General features: G+C 55.6%; 1 protein-coding gene across 2 annotated transcripts in view; it reads left to right on the top strand.

Annotated features, from left to right (window-relative positions):
* The first annotated feature begins 2,119 nt into the window (after positions 1-2,119).
* CPT1A (carnitine palmitoyltransferase 1A) overlaps positions 2,120-25,221 on the top strand; it is a 55,542-nt gene continuing 32,440 nt past the window's right edge. The window contains exons 1-4 of one of the 2 annotated variants that reach the window (XM_023240171.2): positions 2,120-2,277; positions 17,370-17,523; positions 20,672-20,811; positions 24,587-24,758. In XM_023240171.2, coding sequence (XP_023095939.1) covers positions 17,383-17,523; positions 20,672-20,811; positions 24,587-24,758 — 453 coding nt within the window. In that variant the 5' untranslated portion in view covers positions 2,120-2,277; positions 17,370-17,382. Of the gene's footprint in view, positions 2,278-6,878; positions 6,951-17,369; positions 17,524-20,671; positions 20,812-24,586; positions 24,759-25,221 lie in introns of those variants that run through there. The other variant, XM_045039664.1, reaches the window with a different exon arrangement.

The raw sequence follows: 25,221 nt of genomic DNA, 5'->3' as shown, positions 1-25,221 counted from the left end.
AACAGTGGTTGCCTCACCAGCCGGGGGAGCGCACCGGAGGGGAATGAGGCCTCCACACTCTGGCTGGAACTGGTAGTGGTGTGAGTTTCATTATTGGGGCCAAGAGCCCCGGCGCCCCAAGGACCTCGGTCCTGTCCTGCCTTGCCCTGACCCGCTTCCCCCCCCCCCCCCACCCTCCCCCGCCCAGGTGGCACCGAGGAGGCTTGCAGGGAGGGGTGCCCTGTCAAGGCCGCAGAGCCCTGGGAACACACAGGGCTCGGGGCTAATCCCAGGGGGGCGTCCACGACAGCGCTGGGGTGAGGAAGAAAGTGACCTTGGGCGGGGACCTGCAGAGGGCTGGCTAGGATTCTAGGGAAAGGAGGGAAGGGCATTTGAGGTGAGGGTGACAGTCCGAGGCACAAACCAGGAAGGAGAGCCAGACAGGAGAGCAGAGAACGATGGAGCGGCCCAGGCAGGCGCAGTGCAACTGGGCGTTGAGCAGGTGTGCCCCGGGGCCCAGCTCACCTGCCCTCTTGCGCGGGCAAATCTGGAGCTGGGGGCCCGAGTGGTGGTGGGGGTGTGTGTGTGGGGGAGGTGAGGGCCTGGGATCGCTCTCGGTCCAGACGGGAACCTGCAGTGGCCGGAAATCTCCCACTTCCCACTTCAAAGAAATGCAAATTAAAATAAGGAGCGTTGTCTACACCCGCTCCTTTAGGATTGGCAAAGATGAAAAGAACGGGTAATGACAGCACTGGCGATCTCCTGGAGCCACGGCTCCTCTCCCACGCGTGGGTGGACGTAGACGTTAGTCAGCTTTTTTGAGGACAGCTCAGCAAGGGGCACCCAAATGTCACCCAAATGTCGCAGGTGCCTGTCCTTTGACCCGGTGGCCGCACTTCTAGGCATCTGCAGAGAGAAAGCGGAGCTCAAAGAGGCACGCTGACGGTCGGCTCAGCCTAATTTGTACCTGCGACGTGAAAAGGGGGCATACGTGCCCGTGGGGCGGGTTAAATACGCAGAAGAGACGGATCCCGTGACTTTCTTGAAAGCCGTCTGGAGAGTGCGCACCAACGGTTAACTGTGGTGGTGGCAGACGGATGGGGGGCGGGAACAAGAGACAACTTTCGTTTTCTCTTCTAAGCCCTTCAGGGGTAACGACCAAATAATACAGACCTAGATGGAGGCAAGCATGGGGTTTTCATAAAAGAAGTGATTGACCTTAAGCAGAGCCGGGTCTCTGTCCTAAAACGGGTGCATGTATGGAGCACCTGCTGTATCCGGGACCCCCGCCTAGGACCTGGGAAAATTTCAGGCGAAGATAGGAAAAGGGCAGGGGTGGGGGTGGCGGGGCGGGGAGGGAGGGAAGCTCTGCCCGCACTTCCCTGAGTGCCCTGCGGCAGTTGCCAGCGGCCTAGACTCCTGGGATCGGCCGGTGACTGCACTCTCGACGCCTCTCCTGAGCTCAGTGACCCACACAGGGGTCTCTCGGTCACTCTGTCCCCACCTCCAGCTATGTCTTTCCTGGGACCAACAGTGCTTTAGGCGCCTGAATAATTAGTTTACCAAACCTTACCAAAGCCCCCGTGGGAGGTATTTTTCTCCCACTTAGATAAGGAGGAGGCTCAGAAAGGTCACCGGAATTCCCATTAGCGTTTTGGCTCCGCGAGCCGCTCTGCCTCGGGATCGCATCAGCTGGGGATAAGGTCCGATTGGGGACGTGGGCTCTGGAGTCAGACCCGGGCCCAACGCCGCATCCACGTTCTTAGCTGTGTGATCGCGTGCAAGTAGTGATCCCTTCTGCAGCCCAGGCGGGGATCAGCTATTTATAGGGGTGCTTTGAGGATTATACGGGCAATGGCTGTAAAGGGCTAGCATGAGCCAGGCACCACGCTAAACGCTCTCATGGGCCTGGGCCAAATGAGTTGGCCCATTTTTCGGATGAGAAAACAGAGTCTCCAGGGTGAGGAATGTCGCCCTGGGCCCCCCGGCTGGCAGAGGCTCAGGTGGCGGGCCTCGGGGCAGCCTCGGTTTCCTCACCTGACGCGTCCCCCTAGGCGCCCCGCCGATGCCCCGCCCCGTCCAGGTCCCGCCCCCGACCCGCCGAGCTCCGGGAGTCTCAGCCCCGCCCGCACCGAAGCCCCGCGAGCGGCAGCCAATCGGCGGCTGCCGGCGTCGGGTGCACTCGGCCTCGCCCGCGGCCCTCCCGCCCCCGGCTCTCGCTCGCCGCTCGCTCAGTCCGCCGCCGCCTTCGCCGCTGCCGCCGCCGCCGCCGCCGCCGCGCCTCCGCTTGCCGACTCGGTAAGGCTGGGCCGAGGCTGGGCGCGCGGGGACGATGGGCGAGCGGGCGCGGGCTCGCGGGCTGCGGCCGGCGCCAGGGTGGGGCGCGCGGGGACTGCCAGGGTCCGGACTCCGGAGGGCGGGGGGTGCGGGGGCCGCCTGCCGAGCCGCAGCGCCGAGGGGAACCTCCGGCATCGCCCCGCCAGGACGGCGGGGTTCATGGGGAGCCTGAAACGGGAGCGGGTCGGGGACTCCCCACCTCCCGCGGTGGATTGGGTCTGGGGTCCGCCTAGGGGTGTGTCTGCGCGCGGGCCTCCTGTGCCGGTCCGGTGCGGCAGCGGGAAGGATGCTCAGCCCTTCGGACTTGGGTAGGATGCGCCAAGCTCGGGACCAGTAGGGGTACTGGCCTCTTTCTTCGCCCTTCTCGCTCTCACTTCCCAGGAGTGGATTGGGTCTGGGGGTACGCCCGAGGGTCGATCGGCCCGCCGGGAGGTACAGTGCGGGAGCTGGAGGGATGCTTGGTTCTGCGGACTGGGCAGGATGCCTCTGGCCTGGGGCCCCTAGAGCCCCTTTCCTCTCATCCCACCCCACTCTTCGGAATGGATTGGGTCTGGGGGTCCGTCCGAGGGTCGGTGAGGCTGCAGGAGGGGTGCTCGGCCTTCTGGACTTGGCTGGGCGCCGCCAACCCCCTCTCGATCCCGCCGCATCCCTTCGCCCTCCAGGGATGGATTGGGCCTAGGGGGGCGTCCAGGGGTCGCAGTGGGAGCTAGAGGGACGCTCGGCCTTCGGGACTCCGTGGGGCGCAGTCCACCCAGCCTCCTGCGGCCGCCCCCGCATTGCAGCCGTCGGGACACGCCCTTGACGCGGGACTCCCCGCGCGGTCGGAGCACCCGTCGTGAGCGAGATCGGGGCGCCCGGCCGGGGTCCCCGCTTGCGAGCGCCCCCCCCCATCCCCTGGTGCGGGGCAGGTGGGCGCCGTGAAACTGCCCAAGGTCGCGGCGGGTTCCCAGCCCGGCAGCGGCCCGGCGGGGGGTGGAGGAGGGGCGTCACGTGACCAGGCCTGGGCGCTCTGGCCCTTCCTGCCCGGACAGCGCGGTCGGGGTGGCGGAGCTACCCGGGGTCCCGGGCCGGGATGGAGGCAGCTCCAAACCTCAGCCCCCTCGGCGAGTCAACGACCAGTTCCTTTCATTTTGTTCGGAAAGGCCGTGGGTCAGCGTCTTTATAATGTAAATTGATGGTTGGCTTTCGTTCAAGCCGACCTGACTTTTTTAACACCAAGAGTTAAAACTCCGGAGTAATCAACCCGATTCAGTAGGGAACAGACGTCGTTTTCCCAACTCAGGACAGGCTTTCGGTTCCTCTGTGCTCCTTGTGTAGTTCAAATACTTACTGGCAGATTTTTGTGGGAGACCGGTAACTTTGTAAGGTACCGGACAAAATCCGTTTACTCTTTGGAAACATGTATTTTGTTACACCATTTTCTTGCATAGGCGTCGGGTTTCTAGTCATTCCAGATATTCAAGCATGCTTATTTCCTTCTGAACCCCAAACCAAGTGATTAAAAAATGGCCGAACTCACTGTTCTTTCATTTATGCCAGCGAGCACCCCCCCCCCCCCGCCTTTCCAAAGTATGTAGGGCGACGCGCGGGGAGTGTGGCGTAAATATGAGGACATAATGCTGATGATCGTGCTGATCGCAGAGGCGAGGCAGCGTCTGGTTGTAAGTCGTCTGGGGCCATCGTGTCTGATGTGAACTGTGTGCAGCACTCAGGGGTTGGGGTGGTGCTGCCTCTGTGCGCCCGGGGGCTCCTTTTCGCATACAAACGACCGGCTTCCTTCCGGTGAAACATTTCTAGACCCGACCTTGTACACTGAGCTCCCATCTGTTGAAATCAAACAGAGAAAAGGGAGCGCACATACTTTGTATCACAGTGGCAGAAATTGGCACGGTGCACAGGCCGAAATAACCTTTCGAGTTTGCACTGAAAACAAGTGGCCTAAGCCAGGGGCGAAGGGAAGAAACCTGGCGTCCCTGCTGCTGCCGCCCTTGGCCTGTCTCCAGACCAGTGTGAATCTAGTGGGCCAGCGTGGGCCCCCGGGGAGTCTTGGGGCCAGGGCCTGCGCTTATGCAACCCTGGCCCCGCGTGCCCATTCATAGAAACACTGTTACTTTTTCCCCGGGGCTTCGCAGCAAGCCCCTTCCGGACGCGCTTCGGGCGCGCCGGGACGCGATGCTGCAGTTTGGGTGTGGGGTGGCATAGGGCGCCCTGAGCCCTCAGCTGTCCCCAGGGCTGGCCACGCGGGGCTCGGCCTTCCCACGGAGAGGCGCTTCGTGTCGCCGGGGAGGAGGGTGGCAGCGCCGGCGACGCGAGCCAGCTCGCTCCGGAAGGTCTCCCCGAGCCGGGCGGGTGGAACAGGATCTGAGCGCCCCGGGCGCGCCAGGCCGGGGGCGGGGCTCGTGGTAACCTTTCCCCTACTTTTCGCAGCCGTCACGTGACGCGCGCCGTGGGGGCGGGGCGGGGCGCGCCGGCCGCAGTTGCCTGCGGTGCCCTCCGGGACGCGTTCCAGCTGAGCAATTAGAGACGCAGCCTGGGCTCCCAGGGCGGCGGGGAAGGTGGGAGGCGGAAACGCGCGCCCGCTCTGGCCCGGAGCTGCTTCTGCACTTTGATCGGGTGCAGTTTTTCCTTTGTGGGAGAGGACGTTGAGTCAGTCCGCGTGGTTATCGCTGGCGGGCCAGAGTTGGGTTGCTGGGGGGGGAGCCTGAACTTCGATTCCCGGAGGATTTAGAATAAAAGAAAACTGGCACGTTTCGAGTGTGTTTCAGAGATTCTCTGGGGCCCGCTTTAATGAGGCCTCTGTCCTCTTCGAATGGCTTGAGCCTCTCCCGAGCTTGGCCTGCGAGGATTTTTCTGTTTGACACGGTGCAAAACGAAGGGGGTGCACATGGGAACGTTAACGCGGGATTGGCCTCGGCACTCGGGGCCCCTCTCCAGAAGCCACCAGCCTAACGGTCTCTGATGCCTGTAGAAATAGTGTAGGCTGTACGGGGCGTGTTGTTCAATCTGTTAATTAACACAAGTAAGGAGTACTTTATGTTTGCTGACTTACGACATTCTGTTGCCTTTTGTGAAGTTCACCTTCTACCCCGTGCAAATACTGGGTGGACGTTGGGTTCCCAGCAGACCCTGGGCTTGAAGCCAGCTGACCTTTGTGGTGAGGTGATCCAGAGCCTCAGTTCTCCAGAATGTCCACCTGTAATTTTGCACGGGTTGTTTTTCTGCCCAGAATGTTGTTGGAAGTTAATAATTGAAAGAAATTTTGCCACTGCACGAGTCCTGCCTCTTTGGGGGTACGTAGGGTATTTGCCACTGTGGAGGGCCGGGGGACAGGGTGGCTACTGCTCTGCCTTCTAGAAATTATCAGCTAATTGTTGGACACCAGGTTCTTGAGGTTAAAAGGAAAGGACTCCTCCATACTCCCGATGTGGTGGTTCACCAACCCATCCCAGGAACCTGAGTGTCATCCTAAAACTTTTTTTTTTTTTTTTAAGTTATTTGAGAAAGAGGGTGGGGTGGGGACAGAAAAGGGGAGAGAGGGAGAGAATCCCAAGCAGGCTCCGCACTGCCTGAGCTGAAGTCAGATGCTTTTTTTTTTTATGTTAATTTATTTTTTGAGAGAGAGAGAGAGAGAGAGAGAGAGAGAGAGATACAGAGTCCGAGTGGGGGTGGGGCAGAGAGAGAGGGAGACACAGAATCCGAAGCAGCTCCAGGCTCCAAACTGTCAGCACAGAGCCTGACACGGGGCTCCAACTCAGGAACCATGAGATCATGACCTGAGCCAAAGTCGGACGCTTCACCGACTGAGCCACCCAGGCGCCCCAATACACGTTTATATTAAAAGCAAACACAAAATGACTATGGCTTTCAGACATTGTCGTGTGCTGTAACTCAAATTTTACGTTTTATGGAAGACTTCCTCATTTATGAGATAATGCATTGATTACTAATTTTCCTACATGTCAGCATCTCTAGCGTGGCTCAGTTGGTTCAGCTCTGACTTCGGCTCAGGTCGTGATCTCACGGTTCATGGGTTCGAGCCCCGCGTCGGGCCCTGTGCCGACAGCTCAGAGCCAGGAGGCTGTTTCGGATTCTGTGTCTCCCTCTCTCTCTCTGACCCTCCCCCGTCCATGCTCTGTCTCTCTCTGTCTCAAAAATAAATAAACGTTAAAAAAAAATAATAAAAAAAAAAGATTTAGGGTGAACAGTTTAGGTTTCTTTCTACTTTCTCAAGCCCCCCCCGTTGTACAGCGGCAGGTACAACAAGAGACACTAGAAATGAGCCCAGCAGTGCTGTGGCAAGCTAAAGGTCAAAGTCAGATGATTGGGGGGGGGGGGATCCGATGCCAGCACGGGGTGGGGGGGAGCGGATAGAGTGAGGGGAGGGGGTCTACTGGCAAGGAGGCGGCGAGGCGGCAAATCCACACGGAAGCCCATGTTCCTGGAGCCTGGGACTCCAGTTGGGAGTCCGGCACACCCCAGTGTGTTCCTGCACTGAAGGCCTGATGTGTTGGGCCCATCACTTGATGTGACGGCTGGATATTCTCATACTTTATAGGCCAGGCAAAGGGTCTTGTGATGAGGCTGTGACATCCGCTCGAGCCTGTTCTCTCTTCCACACCTGCACACACGGCCCGGTAAGTGTCAGAGCTGGAATTTGGATCCAGATCCGTGTTCTCCGAAGCTTGTGCTCTCTCCCTGCAGCACGCTGCTGCTTCTCGGACCGCGGTGCAGGCAGAGGGCCCACGTCCGTGCCCACTGCGCGTGTTTCCGGGTGTCCATTTCCGCATCTGTAAAGCGGTGCCCCCGACACCTGTTGTTCTTTGTCACCAGGGAGGGTCCCCGGGTGTGACCCTAGTCTTGAGGGTGTAAAGTGAGCACGGGTTCTGGCAAATAATCCCGTGGCCGCAGGCAGCGATTACGGGTATGACGGTGCTCCCCGGTCCCTGAATTGGAACTTGTGATTTCCCAAGTTCAGTTACACTTCTGGGTGAAGAGCACGCTGTGGGTGAAGTCCCCCCTGCCGGTGGTTTTGGGAACACTTGTGGGAACAGCGTGGGATGAGCAGAGGTCCGGGGGTCTCTTTTGGGGGGACGCAAGCTTCTTCGGCAGCGGCATTGCTGACGGTGTGGCTGGGGGCAGGTCCTCGTGGGCGTGCGTCCGGAGAAAATACCTGAACGGACGGCGCAGATAACTGCCAAGACATTCTGTATTTTCTTTACAAAAATGTGACCCCCAGTGACCTTTCCCCAATTCTTTTGCGCAGGTCACGTTTCTCTGCGTTCGTCTGATTAGCCATTACTTCCTGGAGTGGGGCCACACTACGTGCAAATTTGCATTTGGTTTATTTTATTTTTTTGTTTTTCGCTTTTGGCATTTCGTTTATTTTGTTTATTTTTTTATTTAAAAACATTTTTTTTAACATTTATTTTTTTTTTTTTGAGACAGAGAGAGACAGAGCACGAACGGGGGAGGGTCAGAGAGAGAGAGAGGGAGACACAGAATCTGAAACAGGCTCCAGGCTCTGAGCTGTCGGCACAGAGCCCGACGCGGGGCTCGAACCCACGAACCGCGAGATCATGACCTGAGCCGAAGTCGGACGCTCAACCGACTGAGCCACCCAGGCGCCCCACATTTGGTTTATTTTTTACAGCACTTCCTAGGTCACTAGGCAGAAGCTGTTGTTTTCCCAGAGACTTACAGGTGTAACGATTCAGAATTCCCTCTATAACCTGCCTCGTCTTGGCGTATTTACTCCATGACCGTGAATGGCGTATTACGATACACTTGACGGCAATAAGTTAACTGTATGGCCAGTTAATTAATGAAAATATTAAATGCCCAGTGGTGGATTCAAGAGACCCCCACCTCCTTAGTGACCGTTCCTGCCCATTTCTTGCACACGAAGCCCTCCCAGAAACACAAAGTGAGTTTTGCGTCTCACGTTCTTGCTTCTAAGGTGCCTCCATCAGGTTAGGGAAATAATCTGTATTTATCTGCATATGCACTTATCAAGAGAACACAAGAGCACAATCACGGAGAGTCACGTCTGCGAGTGAGTATGACACGGCACACGACGGGCAGAAAGCTATGCGCCCACACACGGGTGGACGGGTGCTCCCTTTTCTGTACTGTTACTGCTAATTTTTGCCTGCGCCTACCTCCTCGCCCTAATCGTGAATGTAGTAGCGGGAATACGGAATACTGACAGAGCAAGAAGGAATCTGAGCAACGTCACGAACCTTTTTGGGGCGCCTGGCGGGCTCAGTCAGTGGAACACGGGACGCTTGATCTCGGGGTTGTAAGTTCGAGCCCCACATTAGGTGTAGAGATTACTAAGAAAAGAAAAGAAAAAAGAAAAGAAAGATATGAACCTTGCCACACATGCAGGTCTGGATTTCCCCTGGCTGATGCCCTTCCGGAACCTTCTGGTACCTTCCTTGAAGTGCCGTGGGTAGCAGCACTGAGGCCGGCCCGGGTGCCATCTCTGTAGTCCTGCTTGGCAGGAACATGGCCCCCTGTGTTGTGTCCATCCTGGAGGCAGAACCAGCTTTGTGTGGCCAAGCAGAACCGTCCCGGACACTGGTCGCTGGGCCCCAGAGGGATACGCGGCGCCGCTCTGGCCTCCGTCGAAGACGATGCTGTAGACGGTGCCTGCGGTGTCTCCCCTCGAGAGTTTTTCCAGGGGTGGTGGCCCGAGTGTCCTCCGGCCCCAGCTTCCTCCCTGATGAGGGAAACGGGCTGTGCCCCCAGAGTCAACTGCCCGCTGTTGATGCTGTGCTGGGCCGTAGAAGACAGGGCCCGCTCCCGCGTGCGAGTAGATTGTGCAACTGTGGCGGGGAGACAGGTGCCTGAGAACGATTTTAGAGTTGGCCCTGGTCGTGTTTGTAGTTGCTGTGGTTTTATTGCTGACTGCAGTCACATCATCATTCTGGCTACAGCGGAGCGATCTAATTTCGCATCTGTGTCGTAGCTGTAGCGGTCTCGCGTGGCACTTTGAATGGAGTGTCTCCTTCACCTGGCAGGTAAGCATGTGGGTTGGGGGGTCGGACGTGGGTCTGATCCCCCAGCTCCGCTCTTTGCTGGCCGTGACCTTGGGCAGGTGTGTGTGCCTCGACGCCCGAGCGTTGGTCTTCTCCCTGGTAAATTCGTGCCATTCCGTGGGTTCTGGCGGGAATTATTTTTTTTTTCCTTTTTATTTATTTATTAAAAAAAAATTTTTTTTTAACGTTTATTTATTTTTGAGACACAGAGAGAGCATGAACAGGGGAGGGTCAGAGAAAGAGGGAGACACAGAATCTGAAACAGGCTTCAGGCTCTGAGCTGTCAGCACAGAGCCCGATGTGGGGCTCGAACCCACGGAACGCGAGATCGTGACCTGAGCCGAAGTCGGAGGCTTAACCGACTGAGCCACCCAGGCGCCCCGGCTCTGGCGGGAATTAAATGGGCAGTTTGGGTGAAACGTGCATCACATTGTCCAGCATAAGCCAAACAGGTTGGTAGAAGGAGTAATTTGTATTTTCGTTGCTAAAAGCACAAACATGAGTCTGCATCTCCTGTCTGTCTTAGCTAGTTAGCTACCTACCTACCTAGCTTCCTGCCTTCCTTCCTACCTCCTTATCTGGGTTCAAGGCTCTGTTGGAAGAGCTCTGACAGCACAGAATTATATATTTTGGTTGGAAGTCCTATGCCACATGGTAGGTCCGATGGTTTGTTTATTACGGAGGTGATTTCCATGTCTGAATTTCCCCCCCACCCCCCACCCCTGTTTTGGAATCCAACTAAGCACTTGGCATTGGGCTGACCTTTCACCTCCTTTCCTCAGCGGCTGCCCGTCCCAGGACCTCTGGGGCTGGGGGTGGCACCGTGGCCAGCCTTCTGGAGGGGAAGGGGACCCGGCTTCGGGATGGCTAGTGTTACGACTGGCGGGCCGCTGACCTCTGCGGTTATGGAGAAAAGGAATTGATTGAGGAGAAGGAAGACAAAGGCAGGGACACGTGAAACACGGGAGTACAGACCAGTTTATTGGCCAGAGATCAGTGAGTGGCATTGGGCAAAGTTGGCGAAATTAAAGTAATCTGACCGACGTTGAACGAGCTGTTGCGACATCATCCCTCCCCGCCCCGCTCCAGCTTCTTCACTTGGCGTTGGGAGAACTGTCTGTGGTCCTCGCTGGACTCACAGTTGAACAAGGACTCGTGTCCCGGAGACGTTCACCGCTTCCGTTGGGAGATTAAATGAAAGACGCACGAGTGAGAGTCATCAGCCAGTCAGTGCGGGTAGAATCACCAAATGGAACCGGTGGGACGTTGTTCTCTGGGAGGCAGCCCTGCGGGAGGGGAGCTTTAAGCTGGGTGTGCGGAGCCGGAAGATGGGAGCAGGGCAGAAGGCATCCCAGCTGTGAGTTGGGGTTAGCAGGGCCCGCCCCCACCCCCGTCATGGTCGGGGTGGCCGGGGTGCTGGCCCAAGCGGAGGGGCCTGGGGGAGTGAGCTTGGGCCGCTGTAGGAGCAGCCACCTAATAGGCCCGTGATGGGAATTTATAAAAATTGGGATAAATAGGTCGTCGCTCTCAACCAGAGCGCCTTACTCTGGACCTTGGTGTTTTTCCGAGAGCGGATTAGCGTAAGGTGCTTAAGTCTCTGCCACCGTCCTTGGAAGCACCTCTCCCCTCTGGTGGCCTTCGTGATTTCTAAAGTAGCACCGCTACGTGGTTCCCACGCTCAGCCTGGGGGCGCGGCGCCCAGGTGTGTCCCAGGCGAGGAGGTTTGTGCAAAGCTCACCATCGGAAGGGGTCCGGGCGGGCGCTCTCCGCGCCTGGTGCAGCCAGGGAGGATTTCTGCGGTGCCAGGGAAAACAAACGGGTCCGTGGCGCCCCACAGCACCCCAGACCACGGAGACACGTGTCTTCAGCACGTTGGATAAATTTCGCTGCCTGAAGCTGTTGACTTCCAGTTTACTGCCGAGCTGGTCTGGCAGGTGCACAGCCAGAGGTGGCCTGGCATTGAGAATACTCCCCGAGGGGCCTCCCCGTTACTCGGTCGCACCATCTGGGGCAGGGGCGGCCAGTCTGTGTTCCCAGAACGTGATTCCCCTGACACCCTGTTCCCTCCTGTTTCGACCTTTTTTTGAAGTTTACTTATTTATTTTGAGACAGGGAGAATGGGGAGGGGGCAAAGAGAGAGGGAATCATCCCAAGCAGGCTCTGCACTGTCCTCGAAGAGCCCGAGGTGGGGCTCAAACTCCTAAATTTTGAGGTCGTGACTTGAGTCGAAATCAAGAGTTGGAGGCTTTACCAGTGAAGCCACCCAGGTATCCCTTTCCTGTTCAGATTTCTTGTTCTGTTTATTTATTTATTTTTTATTTAATATTTTTTTAATTAACTTTTTTTTTTTTTTGAGACAGAGAGAGACAGAGCATGAACAGGGGAGGGGCAGAGAGAGAGGGAGACACAGAATCTGAAACACGCTCCAGGCTCTGAGCGGTCAGCATAGAGCCCGACGCGGGGCTTGAACTCACAGACTGTGGGATCATGACCTGAGCCGAAGTTGGACGCTTAGCCGACTGAGCCACTCAGGCGCCCCTCTTGTTCTGTTTAAAAGTTAAAAAAAATTTTTTTAACGTTTATTTATTTATGAGAGACACAGAGACAGACAGAGACCGAGCATGAGCAGGGGAGGGGCAGAGAGAGAGGGAGACACAGAATCTGAAAGACGCTCCAGGCTCTGAGCTGTCAGCACAGAGCCCCACGCAGGGCTTGAACCCACAAACCACGAGATCATGGCCTGAGCTGAAGTCGGACGCTTAACCGACTGGGCCACCCAGGCGCCCCCAGGTTTCTTGTCCTAAGGCCTCTGGTAGTTGCTCAGTGATGATTTGAGAGAACAAATGACTGACAGAAAGGGGAGTTAAGCTCTCTTTTCATCCATCTGTGTTTTCTTTGCAGCCTATCTCCCTGCCCCCGCTCCCCCTCCGCCCACCCCGGTCTTTCCTGCTTTTCCGTATTCTCTTCTCTAGCTGGCTGAGAACTCGGGGAGCAGGTGCTGTCCTGGCGAGCAGGTGGATCCCAGGGGTCATGCCGCGTAAGCCCGTAAGCTCTGTCCCCGGGGAGGTCACCTCTCTCCACCCAGGTAGAGAGGTGCTCAGGCGGGGATGGTATGGGGTAGTGGTGGGAGGACAGCATGTCTTTGCAAATTAGCAGGGTCTGGTGCTTGTGCGCGTCACAGGGGTGAGGCGCAGAGCCTGGTAGGCAGTGGTGGGCTTCTAGGAGGGGAAACGGTGGTGAGGTAGCAGTTAAAGCCCCAGGCAGGGCCCTGTGCGGCGCTAACTCCTGGGGTGCAGAGGGGCTGGAAGAGGAACCAGGGACCCCCCAGCTCAGAATCCTGCCAGGGGTGAGGGGCGGTAGCAGATAAGAGTCTACATGCCCGGTCACCTTATCCGGGAGGAAGAGGATGGTGAGTGAGGCCAGCGCTCAGACTGTTTAGTTGTGTCTCTCAGCTGGGGCATAGCAGAGCCCCCCTCCCCAACCCCCAACAGCACCAGGAGGCGGCGGGGGGGGGTGCTGCCTGCTCACAAGGCCCTCGGGGGCCCCCTTTGTGCTGAGGCCCTTCACCGCCGCTATCCTGGAAGGTTGAAGGGTTACAGAGGAAAGCTGTCCAGTTAAGTGGCCTGGCTCCAGACGCAGGCCCGGTCTGCCAGCTGGCCCAGGGCCCTTCCTCTTACAGGGTGTTGGGGTTCCCAGCTGTGCTGAGAGAATGACAGGAGTCACCAGGAGGGGACTCCAGGGAGGCTGGCCCAGGAGCGGGGAGTGGGAGACAGGGCAGGGTCAAGTTGATACGGCAGAAAACTAATATTCCAGGAAGGGGGCTCATAGGTATTGTTCTGTACTTGTCCGTGTTTGCAGCATCTCCTGATTTAAAACGTTCGGGGCAGAAAACGACCTTGCTGTGTAGTATAGTCAAGTTCGCCGGGCCTCCTGTGGGGTCCTCCTAATTCCTGATGGTCCCTGAATTGATGAATGGCTCGCCTCCTTCCGTCTGGGATGGGGGGGTCTCTCTTCTCCCCCAGCCTCCGGTGCGGTCAGCCTTTGGAAGTGCTGGGAGCTGTGTCCTCCTCAGTTATTCTGGCCCTTCTCTGGGGGAGACTCGGAGGTGAGGGAGGCAGGGCAGGCAGGCAGGCTTTGCCCACCCCCACCTGGGTGAGAGGTGAGGGCGTGCCCTGCGTCGTGCAGGTCCTGCCAGGGCGCGGTAGGTCAGGAGGTGCAGTGATCCGACAGGTAGCCTCTCTCTCCTTTGTTGTTGTTGTCATTCGAGGTGTCGTTGGGTGGGTCTAGCTTATTCCCCGGTTACGGACACTGGAATGCAAGGGCCGGCTTGTGGGCGGGCAGAAACCCTGTGAACGGGCCCCTCCTGATTTGACTTTGACTCTGTGCATGGGTGGTGGGGCCTGGTCGTGGCTCTGTGGGTGCTGGCTTCCGGCTCACGTGGCCGGCGGGCGAGATGTGCCCAGAAGGCGGGCGCTGACGGCCACTCGAAGGGACTAGGGAGCTTTGAAAGTCGGTCTCCGAGTGTGAGATTGCACTGAGCTGCAGCGGACAGGTGTTTTCAGCAATATCCTATGATGCCTAAAAATATTTAACGGCTGTTTCCAGATGCCGCGAGCTGACAGTTGTTCCAAGGAGTGAGTTCTCAGTCAAGTGGGACGCTGGAATTCTGTATTTGAGGAGAGATTTAGGGGCATAAATGTTGAATAGATAACACTTCAGTTTCAATGAGGCAGTGTTTTTTTTTCTTTTTTTTTTTTTTTAAATAACAGCTTTATTGTGGTTTAACTTACCCCACAGTCCACACGCCCGTCCAAAGTGAACACTCCAGCGATTATGAGTCTCTTTACGGGTATGTGCAGCCATTAGCACAGTTAACGTTGGAACGTGTTCATCGCCCGAGAAAGAAGCCGCCCTCCCTTTAGCTATCTACCCACTCAGTCCTCCTTCTGCCCCAACCCTAGGTGAGAGAGGGGGAGAGGCAGAGAGAAAGGGGGACAGAGGATCCGACGTGGACTCTGCTCTGACAGCCCAGAGCCCGACGCGGGGCTCGAACTCCCCAACCGTGAGATCACGACCTGAGCTGAAGTCGGACGCTTAACCCGCTGAGCCACCCAGGCGCCTCTCATAAGTGTTTTTGTTTTTATTTTTATTTATTTATTTATTTTTTAATTTATTTTTTAATTTATTTTTGAGACAGAGAGAAACAGAGCATGAGCAGGGGAGGGGCAGAGAGAGGGGGAGACACAGAATCGGAAGCAGGCTCCAGGCTCTGAGCTGTCAGCACAGAGCCCCACGCGGGGCTCAAACTCACGGAGTGTGAGATCATGACCTGAGCCGCAGTCAGATGCTTAACCCACTGAGCCCCCCAGGCGCCCCTCATGAGTGTTTTTAAACATGAGGCTGTGATGCCAGGATTGGTGGAATGTTCGCTTACTAGATGTGCACAGGGAGTTTTCAGTTTTCAAACCTTTGTCGTCCGGTTCACTTGGTCCACTAATGACCGCTATGGCTCGAAGAAGGACTTCTGCTCAGGGCGGTGCCCGGGCGACTGCAAAACTAGAGAGCCAAATTGTCCGTTCTGCGGTGCATTTAGGACTCTTACATTTGGCTTTCAGTTCAAAGCAATCAAAACAAACGAATGCTGACTTAAATTCAGTGTTCTGACCAGGCCGTTGACTCCTGGAAAGGACCGCAGAGACTCCCTATCTCGCCTGCCTCTCCCTCGCGGAGGTTAGATTCCTGAGCAAACACCGGGACCCATACCTTTGGATAGAATGGTCTACAGACACGATGTTTATGTTCCATCTGCGTTAATAATCCCTCAGGTCTGGGTGAAGCCCTTGAAAGATCGTATAAACCATCGAGAGGGTAGCCAGTCCATAACCTTGCTTGCCACACTTCACGTTCTGCAGAATTCTCTCCGTAACGCCGGCCGCCTGCCACGCGTGTAGCCTGAAATCTTCGTGGGGAGGGGCTAAGGGTTAACCGTGAGGCCCCTGGAGAATCCTAGAGACCCTTGGATAGCTTTTGGAGGGAGAGGATTCAGAGCGGTTTGGATGCCCCCGTCAACATCCTGAATTACCTGCAGCAGGCATTTGCCTGGAGAGCTCGAGGCTCTCAGACTTGGGGTCTGGGCCTGCACAGCCGGCCAGGCGAGGGAGCCTGGCTCCGGGCCCATGAGATAACACGTCGATAACCTTGAACGCTTGGCAGACCAGGTCAGAGCCTCAGGTGCTGCGTGGTGACACTTCCCAGGTGTGCCCGTCCCAGCCTGTCCCTCTGCCCCCGGCATCCCCACCTGGACGCCCCTCCCACTCCCAACCTGTCCTGCCCACGCGGACACTCTCCTGTGCCCTCGAGTGGCTCCCGTGAGCGGATGGACCAGAATCCCCCGGGGGCTTCTGAAGGCTTTCTGGAGTGGGTCCTCCTCCGGTCCCCCACTGGCGCCCCTGTGTCCTGGAAGACTGCTTCCCCCTCTTACTGGTCATGCTTCCCGGCCCCACCCACAGTCCTTACGTCAGCCAGAGTGGACTTCTAGAGAACAGAAACAGTGACTTAAAGCCCTTGGAATGTTTTTCCTTCGTTCTTAGCATAAAACCCCTCTGCCTTCCATGGCTGCCTCTGGGCATTCCTCTCCAAAGTTAGCTGCCTCCCCTTGACCTCAGCCACCCTGCCCTTGACCTCAGCCACCCTGCCCTTGACCTGCCCTTGACCTCTACCTAGAGGCTTGTTTTCCTTTAGGCTTGAGAGGCTTGCCCTCTGGGCTTCCTGTGTCACCGGGGAGGTCCCCTCTTCTGGCCTCTCTGTCCGAGTTGGGGCGGGGACCTTCTGCCAAGGTCTCCATCCTCCCTGTGGCTGGCACACCGGAGGCAGTCAACAAACTCTTGCCGAAGGAGCGCACGAACGAGAGCTGCGTGCCTTTTGGGGCCTCTCCTGGGGCTCTTTGTTCCAGTTAGCTGAAGACTAAGCTAGTTTGGGCTTTTGTAACTGGGCATCTTTGAAAGCGCGGTACCTGTTGATTTCCGTAGGTCCTACGCCCGCCCTCTGTAGGCTCAAACAGGTAAAAGCGGGAGGAGTCGGTGGCGGTGAGAAAGCTCAGTGTCGGGTTTTTGCCCCGGTCCTCGGTGACTTTGCCCCTCTGTTAGCTGCCCTTTCCTCGCGGGGCGCTCGGGCAGAGTGTCGGAAGAGAAGGTGGCCGAGGGCCGGCTGTGCGGGAGGGAGGCCGGGAGGGCATCAGGAGTGGCCAGGGAAGAAGACGGGCCAGGAGGAAGGGAGCCGAAGAGACCCGGCCCGGAGCCATTGACGGGAAAGGTGCGTTCATTTGTGGGCGCTCGTCAGTGTTCCAGCCTTCGGGTTGCTGACCCAGGTTGGTTTCAGTCACAGCCTCCGAGGAGGAGGAGGAGGAGGAGGAGGAGGAGGAGGGCCTGGCTCCGACACGCATAAGCACCCACTCCCGAGGACTCCATGCGCCTGGATTTCGTGGCGTCTTTGTGGCGACCGGGATGGTCTCTCAAGTCAGCAGCCACACGCACACCCGAGTCTCGGTGCCCCGGCCTGAAGATGAGGGGTTCAGGGCCATCACGGACTCCTGTGGACCCTCTGGGTTTCTTCTGTGCCAGCCTCCAGGCGGCATTTGCAGGTTGTCGAACAGCCACCAGCTTCCTGAGTCAGCTGGGTGTGGCCTGGGCTGCTGGCCTGGAGGGTTGGTGTCGTGGGGTGGCCCAGGGGCGGGGTCCAGGGGGTGGGGGTTTCTGGGTGGGAGGGGGCTCCCCTCCTGGACTCTGCTGATCCCCGCCCCAGGCCTCCGAGCAGAGGGTGCGGTGGGCTGTATAGTGCCCGACAGGCAGGGGAGGGGTCGGCATGGAATCCCAGGATCGGATCTCTTAAGGGACCGTTAAGTTTGTCAAATGGCTAGGAAACCTGCAAATTCAGAACGAATCCCAGGGCCGTGGAAGGGGTTTTCTAACATCCGGTGACAGGCTGGTGCGTTACGCTCTCCCCTCCTCCTCCTAGGGCGTTACTGAAGATGGCGGAAGCCCACCAAGCCGTGGCCTTCCAGTTCACGGTCACCCCAGATGGGATCGACCTGCGGCTGAGCCACGAAGCCCTGAAGCAGATCTACCTGTCTGGACTTCATTCCTGGAAAAAGAAGTTCATCAGATTCAAGGTTAGCAGATACCTGTCGAGATCTGTAAGGCGCTCACGTTAGCATCTGAGAAAACGCCTCCAGGTGCTGGTGAGGCGAGAAAGCATTTCAGAGCGGTGATTGCCGCGTAATTGATACTTCCTCTGTCCTTGTGAAACACACTCCCCGGCTTCCTGAAGAAGTTCTGGAAGGCAGGCAGGGGAACCGGCGCCCCTAGGCGGGTGAGTTGGGGTTCAGAGAGCCTGCTCGGAGAGGCAGAGGAAAAGACCAGCATCCGTGTCTCCTGCTTGGAGCCCAGAACCCCTTACGCCTTGTAGAAAAAGGATTGTTTCCCAGCTGTGTGGATTGCAGTGAATTTACCTACCGGCTACCTTGCTGATAAAATTAGCCAAACGTTGGGGCGCCTGGGTGGCTCAGTCGGTTAAGCGTCTGGCTTCAGCTCAGGTCATGATCTCACGGTTTTGGGTTCAAGCCCCGCGTCGGGCTCTGTGCTGACAGCTCAGAGCCTGGAGCCTGCTTTGGATTCTCTGTCTCCCTCTCTCTCTCTCTCTCTCTCTCTCTCTGCCCTCCCCCCACGCTGTTTCTCTGTCTCAAAAATAAATAAACATAAAAAGAAATTAGCCGAACATTGAAATAGGTGCACATAAATTCAAATATAGCAAGCTTCAAATGCTCTCAGTCCTGTTTACCTGAAAGAGTGGACACGTATTCACCGTTTTTAATTAACCACGAGTCTTGTTTCCCCTTTGTTTGTAAATTCAATTTATTTCCAAAATCATGGAAGGAATAAAATACACATATGGAAAAAATTCAGACGAGAGAATTGTCCGGTTCCTCCCCACCCCCACCGGCAATGAGGGAAACGGATAACTGTTCATTTTCCAGTTTCCTTTTCAGAGGGTGTGGCTCAGAGAAGGGCTGTTGAGAAGGTGCCAGGAGCCAAAGTAGGTGAGAGCAGTGACCTCAGAGAAGGTGGACAGGTCCCTGGGAACCGGCCTTGCTGGACGGGTGCCTGGGGCACAGCCAGAGGGCTCCAGGTCACAAGCCAGCCCCAGAGGCACCTGTGGTGGGGGAGGGCGCCACCTACAGGGAGAAGCGCGTTTTGCCACCCGACCTTGTCCAGAGCAACCCCTTTTTACCTTCAAATCCAAGAAAAGAGAAAGTTGGGTGCAGAGCTGTGGCCATCAATCGCTGCAACCCAGTGCAAATGTTCTCTGGTCTTAAAGACCTTGTAGGACAGCTGAACAGTGCACAGCTGTGCCTAACCGAGGGGTTTGCAGAGGAGCACAGGGCTCGGAGCAAGAGGGGAGGCAGGGGGACGGCGGGTGAGCGGGAGACCTTCTGTCTAGACCCTTCCTGCCTCCGTTTTATTTATTTATTAAAAAAAATTTTTTTACTGTTTATTCATGTTTTGATAGAGACAGAGCATGAGCAGGGGAGGGGCAGAGAGAGAGGGAGACACAGAATCTGAAGCAGGCTCCAGGCTGTGAGCTGTCAGCACAGAGCCTGATGGGCAGGACTTGAGCTCATGACCTGAGCGGAAGTTGGATGCTCAACAACTGACCCACCCAGGCGCCCCCTGCCTCCCATTTTAATATAACGTAATATATGTATTTATTTGTCTTAAAAACATTTGCTTCAGAGAACACCAAAAAGAACCCCCCACTTTGTTTAAAATCTCTTTCCTTTACGTCTCTCAATAGCGGGGGATTGGGTGGGAATAGCATGTAGGGATGCAGCTGTCTTCTAAAAATTCAGGTAGGCTTTGAGAGCTTTTAAACCCATTGTCTTGGTCAAAGCAATCTCTTATTAAGATGGCTTTATTAAGAATTTCTTTGAGGGGTGCCTGGGTGGCTCAGTCGGTTGGGCGTCCGACTTCAGCCAGGTCACGATCTCGCGGTCCGTGAGTTCGAGCCCCGCGTCGGGCTCTGGGCTGATGGCTCAGAGCCTGGAGCCTGCTTCCGATTCTGTGTCTCCCTCTCTCTCTGCCCCTCCCCCGTTCATGCTCTGTCTCTGTCTCAAAAATAATAAATAAACGTTAAAAAAAAAAAGAATTTCTTTGAGTTAGAAGTTTTGAAACAAACACGTAAATAAAGAGAATAAGGAGCTACACTGCTCACCTGGTTTCCAAAATTTTGTTTCATATCTGCCGGCCCTCACACCTGCTACTTTTTGTGTTTTTTTTGTTACTTTTAGTGGTGGGGGTGTTGGCTGAAGGATGGTTCAACAGATTCTCAACATGGAGTGAGGTGTCTTGGAAATACTTGGGGGTTGAGTGGTCTTTTGATTCAGGAGCAGCAGGAGGGGTGGTTTGGGAGCTGGGGTCTTGGGGCATCCCAGGTGTAGCAGGTTGGGGACAGGACTTCAGGGTTGGCTCAATGACATCCTTGAATTTTTTTTTTTACATTTATTTATTTATTTATTTATTTATTTTTTTAAATTTTTTTTTTCAACGTTTATTTATTTTTGGGACAGAGAGAGACAGAGCATGAACAGGGGAGGGGCAGAGAGAGAGGGAGACACAGAATCGGAAACAGGCTCCAGGCTCTGAGCCATCAGCCCAGAGCCTGACGCGGGGCTCGAACTCACAGACCGCGAGATCGTGACCTGGCTGAAGTCGGACGCTTAACCGACTGCGCCACCCAGGCGCCCCTACATTTATTTATTTTTGAGAAACAGAGTGAGACAAAGCGGGGGAGGGGCAGAGAGAGGGAGACACAGAATCCGAAGCGGGCTCCAGGCTCCGAGCTGTCAGCGCAGAGCCCGACGCGGGGCTCGAACCCACAAGCCGCGAGATCATGACCTGAGCCGAAGTCAGACGCTCCACCGACTGAGCCACCCAGGCGCCCCAGTGACGTCCTTAACTCGGTGTCATGAGTCAGTCTGGATGGAGATGGAGGGAATCGGTGTTAAGCTAGTGGCTCAGGCGATTCTCATGTCCTGGGGTCACTCTCAGGGAATCTGCTCCAGGGAGGGGATTGGCTCAGAAGCAGAGGAAGCGAAGGGGCTGGAGGCCCTGGGGAAGATTTCCAGTAGTGACAGTGTGGTCACTTAGCCACGATGTGCTGCAAACGCCTCCTTCCCACTGTCCATCATCCCACTACCCTCACTACCAGGGGCCGTGGATTTTGTGGGCAGGACGTGCTCACGGTGCATCCTCTGTTTCTAGAATGGCATCATCACCGGCGTGTACCCGGCCAGCCCCTCCAGTTGGCTCATCGTGGTGGTGGGTGTGATGTCAACCATGTACGCGAAGATCGACCCCTCGCTGGGAATAATCGCGAAAATCAATCGGACCCTTGATACTAGGTAAGTACTCTTTCCAGATCGCAAACCCTCTAGGAAGTTAGCGATTCTCGTTAGTGATTTTTGTCGCTGGTATGTATTCTTTTATTATTAAAAAAATTTTTTTAATGTGTATTTATTTGGGGGGGAGGGGCAGAGAGAGAGGGAGGCCTGGAACCCGAAACAGGCTCCAGGCTCGAGCTGTCAGCACAGAGCCTGACACAGGGCTCGAACCCACGAATCACAAGATCATCCTCTGAGCTCAAGTCAGAAGCTCAACCGACTGAGCCACCCAGGTGCCCCTTGTCGCTGATATTTTTATGTCTTTTCATATATATAACTTCCTGTTCCGATTCATTTGGAAGCTTTGCTGTTCTCCTGTAGGCTCTCTTCTGTGTCTTCGACCAGTGTTAAGGTCCCCAGGGGGTCCATGGTCCCTCGTGGCCCTTTCTCTGAAGGCCAGGGCTAAGAAGCACGTGGTCCCGCGTTGCACTGGGAAGTCACGTCAGGGCCCAAGGTTGTGGTCGGTGCACTTAGCCTGACTGCAGGGTCCTCAAAACTGTTGGCTCTGGGGGGGACCTCAGCCCCTTAGCACCTGTCAGAGTGGCTTAGAACCCCAGCGGGAACCCCAGCACTCCTGAGAGTCTTAGGTTTTTCTAGGGGCTCGAAAATTGGCTTTCTACGTGATATCTGTCCTGGAGGAGCCTTTGGACTGATGCTTCTCTGAGAAGGTCGGTGGTGCCTGGGGTCCCATGTGGAGTGTGGGCACGGCCTGGAGGGCATTAACGGAACCCCTGTGAAGTCCTTTCCTCCCTGCAGCCCAGGGGTGGCGTGACGCTTGTGGGTCGCACCCTGTGCTTCAGCGACTTCTCTCATGGGGGTCTCCGTGGCAAAGTGAAGTGTTCACAGGGGCGGGTTCTTGTGCTGAGTCCCAGGGAGAGGAAGTGGGGACCGCACACCTCCGAAATCTGGGCTGCCTGCTCACAGAACCGTCCCATGAGACGGACACGAAACAAACAGCACTGCCTGATGGGGCTCTGAGTGGCCGGATGACAGAACGAGACAGAGCAAGTGGGGGAGGGGCAGAGAGAGGGGGACAGAGGATCCGAAGCGGGCTCCAGGCTCCGAGCTGTCAGCCCAGAGCCCGACGCGGGGCTCGAACTCACGAACCGCGAGCTCACGCCCTGAGCCAAAGCCGGACGCTCAACCGACTGAGCCATCCAGGCGCCCCTATTTTCTGGTTGGAAAGCATCCTAGTACCTTCTAGCTGCCGTGGCTGTTCCGTGCCAGACCTCCAATCCTATTTCTCTGTTGCTTGTTTGCACTGATAAACCTTTTAAGTCTCTTACTAGAGCGATAACGGTCCCCAGAGGCCTCGTCCCATAGCTGGGCTTTGTTTTTCGGGCCAGAGGGCACGTGTGGACGGTGGGAACCCCAGTGACGGACGAGAGGGCAGCCCAGGCGTGTCCTCACGTTTCCCGGGCCGTCCCTGTCGTGTCGGGGGCTGGCCTCAGCCGAGCAGATGAACTCTGGGCCTTTTGAGAAAGCAGCCCGGAGCCTGCTTTCCATTCTGTGTCTCCCTCTCTCTCTGCTCCTCCCCCGCTCACACTCTCTGTCTCAAAAACAAATAAACATTAAAAGAAAAAAATTTAAAAGCTTGGCCTTGGTCGCCTTGAGCAGGTGCCCTTTGCCCTTGATCCCTTCTTGTTGAAAGCCCAGAGTCCAGCTGAGTCGCTCCCGGCCTCCACGCGGCCTCAGGAATGCCGGCTGGGGCCTTTACGAGCGTCTGCAGGGCCTAGAATAAAAATGCCATCATTTCAGGGGACGCGTGCCTGGGCTGAACGCCTACCAGATCCCCTGCGCTGCCTTGGGGGCCCGGGAGGCCAAGGCGGGGACCCCAACATTCCCGATGCCCTGGGCAGACCTTGCTCCTCCTGTCCTGGCGATCCTGGGGAGTCACAGGCCGACCCCTGCAGACGGCTGGCCCCCACCCTGGGTCATACTGTTTCTCCATACGTTTCAGACTGCTGTGGGTTTAACACAGATTTTTAATTTACTCTCCAGTGTGGACTCTTAACACTGGATTATATTTAGAAGTCTTGGCTATTTACAGCCCTTTATAATCTGGGCCTTTATACGATTTGTTTCTTTGCTCCCTCTAAACCAATTGCGGTGAACTGGGCCGTCCCTGGCCCAGATTTAGAAAGAACAGATTAAGAGCCAGCGTCTTCCAGGCTTGAGGGTCATTCTGGAACCATCTTCCTGGAGAGCATCTCCGATGGCCCCGGGTGACTGTTTTCATAAGCATAGACGTACTGGCTGTGTGGGGTGTGCTCTGTGTTTGGCCCCTGCAGCCTCGGAAAGAATGTGTTCTTTAAAAGAAAGCTTTTTTGGGGGGCACCTGGGCGGCTCAGTCAGTTAAGTCTCTGACTTCGGCTCAGGTCATGATCTCAAGGTTCATGAGTTCGAGCCCCATGTTGGGCTCTGTGCTGACAGTGCAGAGCCCGCTTTGGATCCTCTGTCTCCCTCTCTCTATGCCCCTTTCCCTTGTGGGCTTTCTCTCAAAAATAAATAAACAAAAATAAAAGAAGGCTTTTTTTTTTGTGCTAATGCTTGTCATCCAAGTATCCATATGTATATTATATTAAAAATCCTGAATGTGTCATCTCTTTGTTAACGTTATGATACTCTCCAATTTTTGTGGACCTAACAGGTATGTGTCTTTTCCTTCAGTGATGTAGGACTTCGGAATCCAAAGCGTAGATTATCTGAGAGATAGGTTCTTAAATGCCTAGATCTAAGCTGGCTTATAGATTACACTATCCGAAAAGAAAGTGTAGAGATAAAGCAGAGGCTATAGTTAAACTTGGACACAAGATTTTTTTTTTTAAGTTTATTTATTTATTTTGAGAGAGAGACAGACAGACAGAGCACCTGAGTCGGGGAGGGGCAGAGGGCGGGGAGAGAGGGAGAGGGAGAGAGAGAGAATCCCAAGCAGGGGCCATGCTATCAGTGCAGAACCCCACATGGGGCTCGATCTCACGAATGGTAGGATCATGACCTGAGCTGAAACCAAGAGTCAGACACAACCTCCTGAGCCACCTGGGCACCCCGAGCTTAAACACAGGATTTGACGGCTTATAGAAAGACACAGATTTTGGAGCAAAAGTATTTTACCTTGAAGATAATTAGTTTCAATGTCACTTAAACACGATAAGGTGTTAACTTGGCGGTTTTTCAGTATTGGAAGTACCTTTAGCTTCTGTATATTGGTTGTGTTAATAATTTGAAGCACACTTAAATCATTTAAAAAAACGAGATACAACTGACGTATAAGGTCATGTTAGTTTCAGGTGTATAACATCATTTGGTAGGTGCATATACCTTTAAGTGATTACCACCAGCCTAATTAATATTCATCTCCCCATATGGGTACAAATTTTTTTTTCTTACGGAGAGAGCTTTTAAGATCTACTCTTCTAGCAATTTTTTTGAAAAGCGTGTACTTATTTTGAGAGAGAGAGCAAGTGTGCATGCAAGCAGGGAGGGGCAGAGAGAGAGAGAGAGAGAGAGAGAGAGAGAGAGAGAGACTCCCAAGCAGGCTCCTCACTGGCAGCACAGAGACAGAGCCTGACATGGGGATCAAACTCACGAACCGTGAGATCGGATGCTTAACTGACCGAGCCACCCAGGCTAGCGTCCTCCCTTTGGTTCGGGGTCCAGAGTGTCACTGGTGTCGAGGGGAGGCTGCTCTGGCTGGCAGTGCGTAATGCATTCTCGGCTTGTCTCGTCTCCCTAGCGGCTACATGTCCAGCCAGACGAAGAACGTGGTCAGCGGCCTCCTGTTCGGCACGGGGCTGTGGGTGGCCCTCATCATCACCATGCGCTACTCCCTCAAGGTGCTGCTGTCCTACCACGGCTGGATGTTTGCCCAACACGGCAAGATGAGCCGTGCCACCAAGATCTGGATGGTAACGGAGCCTCCCTTCGCCCTTGGTGCCGGACTCATGTGGATTTTTTAATTTTTTTTATTTTTGAAAGAGAGAGAGAGGGCGACAGAGCATGAACAGGGGAGGGGCAGAGAGAGAGGGAGACACAGCATAGGAAGCAGGCTCCAGGCTCTGAGCTGTCAGCACAGAGCCCGACGTGGGGCTCGAACTCCCGAACCGTGAGATCGTGACCTGAGCCGAAGTTGGACGCTTAACCGTCCGAGCCGCCCAGGCGCCCCTGGTATTGGTTTTTTCCTTTTTTTTTTTTTTTAAGTGCTTTTATGGGGCACAGTTTGACGTACAAAAGGCCGTAGCTGTTTAGCAGTGTGTCCGCGGGGACGTGTGCACCTGCAACCCCATGATCAGCCTCTGGGCCATAGACTTAGCTCCTTGCAAAGTTTCCTCACGCCCTGCCCCGTTTTCTTCCGTGGAAAGAGCCCGTGAA

This window comes from Felis catus, chromosome D1 (assembly GCF_018350175.1).
Source record: "Felis catus isolate Fca126 chromosome D1, F.catus_Fca126_mat1.0, whole genome shotgun sequence".
Taxonomy (NCBI): domain Eukaryota; kingdom Metazoa; phylum Chordata; class Mammalia; order Carnivora; family Felidae; genus Felis; species Felis catus.
This window is presented reverse-complemented; position numbering and strand designations above follow the sequence as displayed.